The sequence below is a fragment of the Larus michahellis genome, chromosome 14 (assembly GCF_964199755.1).
Source record: "Larus michahellis chromosome 14, bLarMic1.1, whole genome shotgun sequence".
Taxonomy (NCBI): domain Eukaryota; kingdom Metazoa; phylum Chordata; class Aves; order Charadriiformes; family Laridae; genus Larus; species Larus michahellis.
Genome location: NC_133909.1, coordinates 14,151,357 through 14,163,327, shown reverse-complemented (window position 1 = coordinate 14,163,327; position 11,971 = coordinate 14,151,357). Strand labels below are relative to the sequence as shown.

At 40.0% G+C, this 11,971-nt stretch overlaps 1 protein-coding gene across 2 annotated transcripts; it reads left to right on the top strand.

Moving 5' to 3' along the window:
* The first annotated feature begins 268 nt into the window (after window positions 1–268).
* On the top strand, window positions 269–9,611 carry PSMD12 (proteasome 26S subunit, non-ATPase 12). Of its 2 annotated transcripts, none has more exons than XR_012589980.1 (11): window positions 269–452; window positions 2,222–2,281; window positions 2,526–2,654; window positions 4,023–4,130; window positions 5,047–5,151; window positions 5,595–5,744; window positions 5,909–6,043; window positions 6,599–6,711; window positions 7,098–7,272; window positions 7,733–7,865; window positions 9,167–9,611. XR_012589980.1 is itself a non-coding variant. In XM_074608119.1 (11 exons), exons 1-11 carry the CDS (start codon window positions 345–347, stop codon window positions 9,374–9,376), a joined length of 1,371 nt encoding a protein of 456 aa, XP_074464220.1. In that variant the 5' UTR covers window positions 274–344; the 3' UTR covers window positions 9,377–9,611. The 2 variants fall into 2 exon arrangements, 1 of the variants encoding a protein (XP_074464220.1); XM_074608119.1 differs by having other exon boundaries at window positions 274–452; window positions 7,788–7,865.
* Window positions 9,612–11,971: the final 2,360 nt, after the last annotated feature.

The window sequence follows — 11,971 nt, the reverse complement described above, 5'->3', positions numbered from 1 at the left end:
GGGCCGTGACTGGCCTCCATGGGGAAGTCACTGCCCCACATCTGGCACCAGCTGCCCCTTCCCGGGGGTCCCCCCAGCCCGGGGCACGGCTCCACGCGAGCCAAGCCAGCGCTCAGCGGCGGCGGGGCGGCCGAAAGCCGCGGAAGGGACCGACCCCCTCAGACATGGCGCGCCCCCTGAGCCCCGGCCCGCCCCGGGTCCTGAGGCGGCCGGAGGTGGCTCCGTCAGCGCCTGTGTGGCGCGGCGCGGGGGCCTTCCACGGGGCTGTCCCGGCCGCGCCTGCGCGCAGAGCTTGGCTGCTTCCGGTGTGTGTTCGCAGGGGGACGCGGAGCGGAGCCGGGGAGATGGCGGAGGGTGGCGCGGAGCGGGCCGACGGCCGCATCGTGAAAATGGAGGTGGATTACAGCGCGACGGTGGACCAGCGGCTGCCCGAGTGCGAGCGGCTGGCGCAGGTGAGGGGAAGGGGAGAGCCCGGCGGTGCGAATGGGCTGAGTCATGGCGTGGGGCGCGCTAGGCCGCGTTCGGGAGGCGGCCCGGTGGCGGGGGGACGCGCGGCGCGACGTGCAGCCGCCTCCTGTCACCCGATGGGGTGCTGAGGGGTCCGGGGCTCGGGCCCTTGTTGGGGAAGGGCGGAAGAAGGGGCTGCTCTGCCGTTCCGCGGGCAGTGTGCGGCCGGGCGGGCAGCAGGGCGGTGAGGGAGGCGAGAGGAGATGTCGGGGTGCAGCCGTGCGGGTAAGGGGACAGGAAGGCCCGAGTCCACCAGAGGGGACGTGGCTTTTCCCTGCTGCCGCTTTCCATGGGCAGCGCGGCTGGGTAGACATGGAGGTGGTTGTTCATCCTAGGACTGCTGTGCGCCAAAGCTGCCTTCGTGTCATTGGTCCTGTGTCAGGTTAGAGAGGCAGCGCTTTGTATGCTTCTGACTCGCTTTTGTACGTGCCCCAAAAGACTGGAATGGAGGGCCAGAGCCATGGCAGACTGATACGGTGTCTGGCATCTGCTGAGCAAACGTGAATGTGTGCCCAGCCATAGATGGCCACAGAATGTCTAGTTTATTTGGATTGTAGAGGTAATCGTGCATATGGTGTATCATAAGGTTTCTTTTATGGACTTGTTCTGTAGCAGAGATTTTTATGCAGCTCAGACCTCAGACAGATTGGGTTTGCTGTTATGTTCTGTCCCAATAGGATGGCATTGGATTCTTTACATGCTGCAAATACTCTTGCTTGATCCACGTGCCTCCTTGTGATAGACATGTTGTACTACGTAGCACATTGTAGGATTCTGAAGGTAGTAGCCTTAAGAGAAGAAAATTGCATCTTACGCTATCTTAAGACTGTATTGTATGGAGAGTAGGCACAGATGTTTTATCACACAGGCACAGCTCTGCGTAGGTATGGACACTGTGACCATGTTTCATTGCTGCATAACATGTAAATTTTGTGGCAGTAAGAGCACATCCTTGAAAAACCATTGTGCATGGTTTAAAAGATTTCAGTAGGTTAGATATGTCTTAGAAACAAATTTAATTTTTTCTTTTTTGTTACTGATTTTCTATTTGCTAACCTTTTTTTGCAGCCTCGCAGGTGTCATGGGCAGTTACAAATTCTCTCATATTAATGTTTTTTACAAGATATTTGCTAGGAATTACAACTTGGGACTAAAAGTACGTTGTGGTATCTTTAACTCCTCCAAAAAAAGGCAGATATAGTTGTCAAAACCCAAAAAGCAGGACTATTATACTTTCAGGCTTAGACTGTAAAGCATGTAGTTTATGCTTTCTATAATATGCTGTAATTAAGATACGATGAATGTGGATGAAAGTCATAGTAAAACAATTTTTTGGCCAAGGCATCCAATTGCATATCTGTTCTCACTTAAAGCTTTGTTTTGGCTAGGAAAGAAATCAGTCTTCCATCTGGCTCAGTGAATGTGAGCTAACCAAACCTGTCTGAAACTTGCTAGGTTTCTCGCTCGAGACAGACAACTTATAGCATGTATTAGGCAAAAATGGAACTAGTACCTTTCCAGTTTAATCTATGTGTAGAACCATATATTTAAAATTAGTGCTATGTCTGTTTCTTTTTTTAAGGAATAAAATACTTAAAAATGAGCGTACAGGCTAGTCTTACGTTTTTTTCCTTATGTGAGAATTAGAGCTGCAATCAATTTAAACTAAGTTGTTTCTTCACTTATGGTGGTAATTCTTTGCTTATGACATTAGGAAGGAAGATTGCAAGAAGTAATCGAAAACCTTCTCTCCTTGGAAAAACAAACACGAACGGTAAGTAGCATATGGTGTGCAACATTTATTCTGGGTTGTCCTACACACCCCCTTGTTCCATTGCCTTAAAGTCATGAAGGGAAATGGAGTATCAGTCTTTCTCTTCTGTTGTTCTTTTCTTTAAAAAGAAAATCAATGAGGCTAGATATAATCAGTATTTTTTCCCTTTGTACAATAGAGGTGCAAGTGATAGAGGTCTGCAGGTTGTTTAACCCATCACTAATATGCTGATTCTTTGTTACAGGCATCTGATATGGTCTCCACATCCCGTATCTTAGTTGCTATAGTGAAAATGTGTTATGAAGCTAAAGACTGGGATGCTCTTAATGAAAATATTATTCTTCTATCGAAGAGAAGAAGTCAGTTAAAACAGGTGAATTTAATCCTTTGAAACAAAAAAATAAAATTATATTTGGAGCTGTATTATGTATCTGATTCCACCCCATGCGTAGGGACTTTCCTGACTTTGTAGCACCTCCCAGAATTAGCATCTGTTGACATTTTTCGGTAGCCATGATGAAAACCAATAATGAAACCGATGTCTGGAATTAGTCTGTCTTCCCCTTGTGCCTGATCTCTGTGTGGTCCAGCTTGCCATTGTTGGCAACACAGCTCTGACCTTTCCTCTTTCAGTGCATTCAAGTCCTTTTAGACGTCAGTTCATCTTTACACTCTTCTGCAGTCTGTATTGTAGACATATGTTTAATTTTTCATGTTCACATGAGGTGTATATTGAACAGAGTCATTGCAATTTATTGTGATCAAGTAAGGGGTATGCTTTACACGCTTGCTTTTGAAACTGTCGTACTCTGGAATTCAGTTCTGTCTAAGAAATTGGCTGTCAGAATAGCTGAAGGCACAGGCATTTAAGAAGGTACAAAGTTTATTGCGCTGTGTGTTTAGTTTGACTTAATTAGAAGTTAGCAACAGGTAATGTTAATGGCATCATTGCTTTTGGAAGAAAAAGGTTACCTACTTTTTAATGTGCAGAAACATTAGGAGTTTGTATAAAAGGGGAATACAGTTTAGTTCTCTTACTTGCACAAACTGTGGCTGAAGACTTGTATCACTTCAGCTGAATTTGCTTCTTGAGGAAGAAGTTCCTAGAAGTTCCATTCTGTTTTTTTTTTAGAAGTAGGTTATTTAGTAATAATTGTAATAGTTTTGTCAGCATTGTTACCAGAAGAACATATTCCATTACCTGTGCTTGCCACTGAAGGATGCTAGCTTATTAGTGGCTACTTGGGAATATGCGGAGATGGAAAAGCATCAGTCAGAAATAATTACCCCTCTTCCTTCCCTTCCCGAAAAATCTACAGGTGTCCTAAAGCAAAAGGCTAGTGCACACACTGCAGAGAAGATGTACCTTCCCTTTAGCCGTGCAGGGATTAGGGCAAACAGATAAGTTTTGTCCGTCCATGTGAGAGCTGTGTGGATTTGGCAGAAGAGGGGTAGTACTTTTCAAGAGAGAACCACATGGGATGAATTGAGTATCACTGGAAAAACTGAGAAGAAAGAAATGAGAGGACAGCATTTATTAACTTCTAGCATCAGTTGCTGGCATAATTTTACACATTTTTATGAATCAGAGTGATTAGATGTATGTTGCGTGCTTTTTGTTGAGATGAGTCTCTTTAGTTTGGTATGCAATTATTTAGTACTTATCTCTGAGTGTTATAGTTTGAATGTGTTTGAGAAATCTAAAAACACAGTATGTTTTTCTCTTCTGTTACTGTACTAGGCAGTTGCTAAAATGGTCCAGCAGTGCTGCACTTACGTTGAAGACATCACAGACTTACCAGTCAAACTGCGCTTAATTGACACGTTGCGTATGGTTACAGAAGGAAAAGTAAGATTTTGTTTTAAGACTGAATGTCTAAAAGGTAGAATAAAAATGTTCACCTTCTTTAAAAGCATAGCTTAATATTATTTTCTAAGCTTGTTCAAAAAAGAGGAAAAGTATATTTTTAAATTAACCCAAGAAGTCAAGTAGTGCGTTTCTTTCCAAAAGACTGCAAATACTTTCCAGATTTCACATTTAAATAATTTGCTGAAACACTGGTCATATTTCCATGACGTAGATATTTCAGAGTTCTAAAATGTTGTTTGGTTTTAACTTTTTAAAATGTTATGTATTTGAAGTTGTTAGAGAAACGAGCAGTTTAGTTTAATTTCTCCTGGGCTTAGCAAGGCGTTACATACGTTTACAGTAACGGTAACCAGAAGGTGATATCAAAGCATTATACCAAGTTAATTACTTACATAATATTCTTTTTACTTACAGAAAATAAACAATTCTGCGTTAAGGCAAATTTGTATTACTGTTGTGGCTTTTGCCTGTTCAAAGTCAGTCTAAATTGTTACTAATCAAGTATTGCTGATTTATGGATGGTTAGGAGTGAGTGAAATAATGACAACAATAGTACTTAGTATGCGTGAACCATTGGTCTTAACTTCATACCTGTTTCAATATATTTTAGCGGACGAAATATCTAATACTTCATTCCTTTTGTGTTTGCTTAAACAATGGTAGATGAATTTAGACATTATTTTTTAGATTAATTTGGTCCAAATACTTCCAGTGTGTCAACTATCCATCATATTTTATCTGTGTATGTTGTGGATAGTATCAGTATAGTATAGGCGTACACAAGGAATTAATTAGTTGTATGAAAACATCCAATATAAGTCTTAGTGGGGTTGTGGTCTTAGAGTTTGCACTCCGTAGAAAATTCCAATGTTTAAAATACTACTTCTGGTTTCAGATATACGTGGAAATTGAACGTGCTCGCCTGACAAAGACACTTGCAACAATAAAAGAACAGAATGGTGAAGTGAAAGAAGCTGCCTCTATTCTGCAAGAATTGCAGGTAACACACCACAGAACTCAAAATTGCGTCAGCCATAAAACTTAATCCTGACCGCTCTTAGTTTATTGTTTAGAACTTAATCGGGTACGTCTGCAGAAATGCCTGGAACGAGATAAACTCTTATTAGTGGAAGTTAACTGCTTTTGTTAGTATTGGGGTTAGGTTACATAGAGTGTTTCTCATTTGGAAAAGAGATTTCAACTCTCTAGGTAGTGCACTGAGTTTAGTGTTAGTGGATTCTTCCGGTGTAAGTGGGGGCTATAATTTCAAATTGAATAACCTTTTCTGCATTTTCACTTGCTGTGGAATAGCTGTTTTTTTTCTGGTGTTTTGGTGGGTTTTTTTTGTTTTCCCCACCCTGACAACCTTCCACTCTTCTTGCACAGTTAAGACTTCATTTGATTTGACTTTGACAGCGTTAAATAGTTACATTTTCATTTTAGGTGGAAACCTATGGTTCAATGGAAAAGAAAGAACGTGTAGAATTTATCTTGGAGCAGATGAGACTCTGTCTAGCTGTAAAAGACTACATTCGGACTCAAATTATCAGCAAAAAAATTAATACAAAATTTTTTCAAGAAGAAAACACAGAAGTAAGTCATTGGAGGATTCTTCCTCTCCCCATCCCAATTTTAGTCTGACGTGCTTCTCTTCAGGTTCAAGTGTATTTGAATCCCTCTGTTTTGTGGTGTCCAGTTGGATTTAATTTACGTGGTTCATGGAGCTGTATTAATTTTACTGTTTGATACTCTTTCAGAAACTAAAGTTGAAATACTACAACTTAATGATCCAGCTGGATCAACATGAAGGCTCCTACCTCTCCATCTGTAAGCACTATAGAGCCATTTATGATACTCCCTGTATCCAGGCTGAAAGTGAAAAGTGGCAGCAGGTAAAAAACCATCACATCCCAAATGTCTGTATTTTCATGTGGCAAATACCCATTTCGTTACCAGATCAATTTACAGCAGATTAAATAGCTCATCAGTCTGTTGTGCGAAGGTTTTTTTAATGGCTGTATTAACAAATTGGTTAGTTGAAAACAGATACAATAAAGTTGATTTCAAATGAATATTTATAACTTACATCATCGTTTTATTGTCTTTGAAATCTTGAGAATGTCTGTTTTATAGAAGTGCAGAAATTAGAAACAGCTGTGCAAGTGTGGTCTAAATGATACTGTTGTGTATGCAGTACAGATGTTACACGTTTGAAAAGATTTTTTTTTCATGTATGTATTTTAAATACTACAGTTTTAGTTAAGCTGAGTCAATTTAAATGTATCACTGTGAATGGGGGTTTGTTTCTGCAAGGTGACATCAGTTTCACCTTAACTTCTTAATATGCTGGGCTTAAGCCTTTTAGATGTTAAACTCTAAGCTCTCGGAGCAGTGTTTTCAATTCCTCTAATTATGGAAGAAACCTCACACTCTTTCCTCTTAAACAGGCACTGAAGAGCGTTGTTCTTTATGTTATTCTTTCACCTTACGACAATGAGCAGTCTGATTTGGTGCACAGAATTAGTAGTGACAAAAAGCTAGAGGAAATCCCGAAGTATAAGTAAGTATTCTTTCTAATAAACAATTCTTAGGTAAAAGAAAAAGTGTCTTTGAAACTAGCTCTGCAAGTGAAATCTGTTGACACCGAGCCTGGTGTAAGCATCTCAGAATTTAATGGTGTGTGAAAAATACTGCAAAAGTTTCATGATTGTGCAAGTTCTACATTAAAATAAATGTCTCTTTGTAAGAGAAAGGTCTTTATTAGAAACACGGTCTGACTTCAGCTGCTCCCTGATTGTGTGATGTATTACAGAGTGTATTCATGAAGAACAATGAATATTAATGGTAATAAAATTAAAACATGTAAAATTATTTCTTTGATCTATTTAAGTATGAAATGAGCCTTATTAATACAGGATTGTAAATCAAGTTTATTAAACCATTTAGAGACCTCCTAAAACTGTTTACCACCATGGAATTGATGCGATGGACTGCCCTAGTTGAAGAATATGGGAAAGAATTGAGAGAAGGATCCCTCGACAGTCCTGCAACAGATGTTTTTGGCTGTACGGAGGAGGGTGAAAGGAGATGGAAAGATTTAAAGAATAGAGTTGTGGAACATGTGAGTATGGCTGTCTTTAAGCATTAGCTATGCATTCAGTGCCTCAACTAAAAATGCTTTTCGCTTGCCATATTTTAGTTACAAAGAGAAACAAAAAGTGTATGTAGAAAGGCAGCAGACAACTTGCCTTTCCCGCGGTGTTATATGAGCAAATAAAATGTTGAAAATATATCTTTATTACAGATAGGCATTTGGCATAGTTGCCAGAAAAAAGAGCATATTGCACTCAAATTGTGAGATTTAGCATTCTCATTTCAATAGAGCAGAAACTTGAAAGTCTTGCTTTGTATTAAGTTCATAATTAGTTGACTTAATTACTTAATGATTTGTCATGTAGAGACTTTTATACATTTTACAAGCGAAAGAACTTTCACAACTCCCTCGTGTGCCTTATGCTGGACTGCGTTAGAGCACTATAGCTCCTAATCTGCTTTTAACATTGACTTTTATATTTTTGCAGCCTGCTTCAATTATATTTTGCACATAACCCTCTACTCTGAACACTTTTATTCCAGAATATTAGAATAATGGCTAAATATTATACCAGAATTACAATGAAGAGAATGGCACAGCTCCTGGATCTGTCCGTTGATGTAAGTGTTCCTTTGCTTATCCTTATAAACGGCATGGAAGTGTATGTGTGCATGCGTTTGTGGCAAAAATGTAAGTATTCAGCAGAGTAACGTTCTCTTTTAATAGGAATTTGAGTTCTCTTTAGCTTAAGAAGGTCTAAGTGGTCTGATAGATCATCATTGCATTGTTTTACAGACAGTGCACAAAGACACAGCATTGCAGAAATACACTGCTTGGTGCAAAATTCTTAGGGTTTATGCTTGTGTGTTTATGAGTGTTCCTGGATATACCTTTTGTTATTTTATCTCTGTATATCTGTCTTTGTGTTATCCTTGCAGCTCCCCTACCTTCATCTTTAATATTTAAATTCCCCTCTTCCTGTTACCAGCTCTTAGCAGGAGGCCAGATAGACAGGGAGCATTAAGAGAACTTGGTTGATTGTGTTCTTTTATGAGAAGTAGCATAAAATGCTGTTGGGACTAATAGTATTAATCCAAATATTTGACACTTTACTAGGCAATACTAAGATTTGAGTGTATTTTCATGCCTTTCTGGGAGTTGGAAAACTGTTTTTTAATCCAGGCAGAACTCAATGTCTTGACGCATGTGCCCATGGCAAAAGCTGCTCTTAAAAATTCATTTATATTCAAGGTCTTACTGAAATGCTAGAGCTGCTTGTCTTGTGTTTCGGTGTTAAAAAGCTCTTGTCAGTGGGATTAAAACTGACTGAAGATACAAGGTTTCTCACCTTTAAATGCCCCTGTTTGTAGATGGTTGCGCTTTGGGAACTGTCTTCCTGTCATCCCCCTTTGTGTTTTCAAGAGCTTTCCAAAGAGATTCATGCATTATGGCAGATTGGTATTTCAACTGCAAATGAAAAGGTTTACCCTGCTGTCTTTTAATCAAATCTGCTCTTTTCCACAAACTCGGAATAAACCTTTTTTGACAGCGGTCAGTAATTCACACGGAGTTTCGTCTGCCTTGCTTGTCAGATGGCTTGTTCTAATATCGGTGTAGCCAAGTACTCCAAAGTATAAAAGTCTGTTGATGTAGTATATTAAACATGATTAACATGACCAGATACAGGTCAAATGGGGAAAAAAAAAAGTTTTTTTAATAGATCGTGCTAGCACCTTGCAGTGCGAACACGTGTAACATTCAAGTATTGTGCATTTTTTTAAGTACAATATTACTACAGCTGTATTTCTGTTACGTATAAAGAAAATCTTGTTCCCTGTGCTTTAATGCTGTTTGGGAGGAATTCTGATGGTTTGGAGATATAAATGCTATTTTCTTGACTTAGTGCTGTTTGTCTTTGCAGGAATCGGAGGAGTTCCTGTCTAACCTGGTAGTGAATAAGACCATCTTTGCTAAAGTAGACAGGCTGGCAGGAATTATCAATTTCCAGAGGCCTAAGGACCCCAACAATATCCTCAATGACTGGTCTCACAAGCTCAACTCACTAATGGCCCTAGTTAACAAAACCACACATCTCATTGCCAAAGAGGAGATGATACATAACCTGCAGTAAGGTGCCTCAATAATTGCAGTGCTTTTAAAGAAGGCATTAAATCTTCATAATAGAGACTATTATTACAGTGTGTATATGGTTTGTTTTCTCCCTGTCAAGCCTTCCTGGTCTAAAATGTAGAACATAATTCTGAAATTCCTGTTGACACTTATGTTCCCTTGATTATTCATTCAGTTGTTAAATGTTTTTGCTACAGTTGGTGAAAGAACATAATAAAACTATATTGCCTGTATAATAGTAGTCTTGTGATTTCTTTTCCATGTGTACTTTTATCTATCCAACACGTAATTCTGTGGTTGTTTCATTACAGGACTACATTTGAGGCTGTGATTGAGATGATATTCTGTAAATAATAAAATCCTAGGGTTTTACAGTAGAAGGCACTGAGGTAACTTACAATGATAATATTATAATGTTTTGTCAAGAGAGTGTTTGAACAAAATTCTGCACGTGCATACTTAAGAACAATGCTACTTCTTGTGGTTTGGGAGCACAGATAGGCTTTACTAATTAATTCTGAGCTGACTGAGAAATCTACCTGAATCGTGTCTGCTTGCTGCAACTCACGAATTTTCGCTGTTTTGTAAGTTCCAGTTTGTAATGGCTACAATAGCAATTATGCAATTAACTAAGACAGTACTTCAAAGCTGCTGCTTCTCATAATTGAGCGTGTTATATTCACACAAGATAACATCCTATTATTTGCTCTAACCTACTTGTAATGGAGGGAAGCTGTCCCCATGTCTCCCTGTTCTTTTAAGAAAGTAAAAATAGCACGAATAGTATAGTAAGAGTCAATGGGACTTTTGTTGAATTTGCTCTAGTTTTTACTAATTTCTAATGCTAGCCATAACTAACTATTCTGTTCATAACTGATTAGGTAGAGATTATAATTGCAAATGGTGTATTGTCTCTTTCAAAGCACACTGAACTTCATTCAGACTTAACGCTCTTAGCACAGGTAATTACCATATGAATACGCAGTAAGTCAGGGAACTTTAGACAGTGATTTTGAGCGAGAGAAGTCTGGGAAGGGCCAGGAAAAGATGGAAGCTTCTAAGGAGTGATTTGCATTTGAAATGTAGACTTTAGACATAGCTTAAGGGAAACTCGGGAATGTCATTTCGGAGGCTTTTAACTTTATTGAGCCATATCAATCCAGCTCGCTGCATTTAAGCAACAAAAAAGCAGCTGAACTACCAGCGAGTGAAGGGAGAAAGAGGAGCAGACTCTTTAGAATGCATAGAATGCTTGCCGTCTAACTTCTTACGTTGTATTATAACCAAATTTTACGAGTTCTATAAGATCTTGTCATAGTCATGTCTGAGAAGGGGATGTGCTGCTCTTGGCAAGGCTAGCCTTAGTAGCATAAGCAAAACAGCAAACCAAGCAGCAGCTAGGATAATGAGCAAAGTAACTTCTGTTTTGACCTCGTTAGCAGCAAAATTAAATCTTCTGGAAACGGAGGCCAGAGATATCAGAAAGGGAACAGTGGGTCATCAGGTGAAGTGGGAACTTACCTCTCCCTGTTCTTAGAATCATAAACGTTTTTCTTCCATTTGCAAATCTGTTCTGGAATCTACAACCCCAAGCTTATGGACTCTGTGACTTAGACCAGATGAGAGATACTGGACCTGTTTGCCCAGCAAACCCTCTTTTCCTCCTCATCCTACGGTAGAATGGTTCACCGGTTCCCTGGCCCTACTTTCTGGGGTTCTTGCGGATCCTGCTCCCTTTCTGGCGTAGCTACATCCCTCTCTGCTGCCTTTGTTTGCGCTTAGAGCATGGGTTCGGTGGAGAGAGGAGGTGGTTTCTCTCCCCTGCCAACTACCTTTTGCTGTCAGCAGTGGAAAGAACACGGAAGCTCTCTCCTCTTTCAAGAGCCCAGGTATCTTAAAACTCAATTCAGAAGGATTATGAAGGTTCGCTCTCACGGTCTGTTTTCATACCAAAGATCCACAATGATCAAGCTTTTTGCCTTTTGGTCCAAAATAGATTTTTGTCCTCGCTGAGTTCACTTACAGCACCTTCGTCTTGGTTTGATGACATACTGCCCAAGGCAAACTCCCTTCTGAACTCTGTCCTCAGAGCAAGGTAGATCTGTTGTGCACCTAGAACCCCCTGCCACCAGCAAGAGTCCCTCGGGGCTTCCCTCCCCATGCATCACAACATCAGAACAGGAATTTTAAAACAAAGTTGTAGAATTATTAGCCTGTAGGGTAAGTCCGAGTGAATGGAAAAGAATCTGTTCATTTAGCCTGGAGTTTGGTTTTTTTTGTTTTGTTTCATTTTGTTGGCAGACGACTATTAATGAAAATGAAAGGAGTGTAGCTGGAGCCTCTCTGGAAAAGGTTGCCACATCCAGGTTGCTAGGAAAAACGACAAGCTGTAAAGTTTTGGTGCTAGTTCATCTCAAGAATACAGATTTACGTCAGATGGAACTCCTCCATGAGCAATTTAAAGGTCACCATAAAGGCATGCCAGCTGCTTTTAAAAATTGCACTGAAATTGAAGATCTTTGATCTTGACAATATGGGATCAAACCATTGCATTAATCTGAACTGTGTAGTTCTTATCTCCTCAAGGTACCCTCGG

What these genes read in the sequence shown, in the direction of transcription:
- PSMD12 (XM_074608119.1), top strand. Translation starts at nt 345, where the DNA reads ATGGCGGAGGGTGGCGCGGAGCGGGCCGACGGCCGCATCGTGAAAATG. An exon ending in AGTGCGAGCGGCTGGCGCAG is followed by an intron (nt 453 to 2,221) that starts GTGAGGGGAAGG and finishes TTATGACATTAG; the next exon opens with GAAGGAAGATTGCAAGAAGT. An exon ending in TGGAAAAACAAACACGAACG is followed by an intron (nt 2,282 to 2,525) that starts GTAAGTAGCATA and finishes TCTTTGTTACAG; the next exon opens with GCATCTGATATGGTCTCCAC.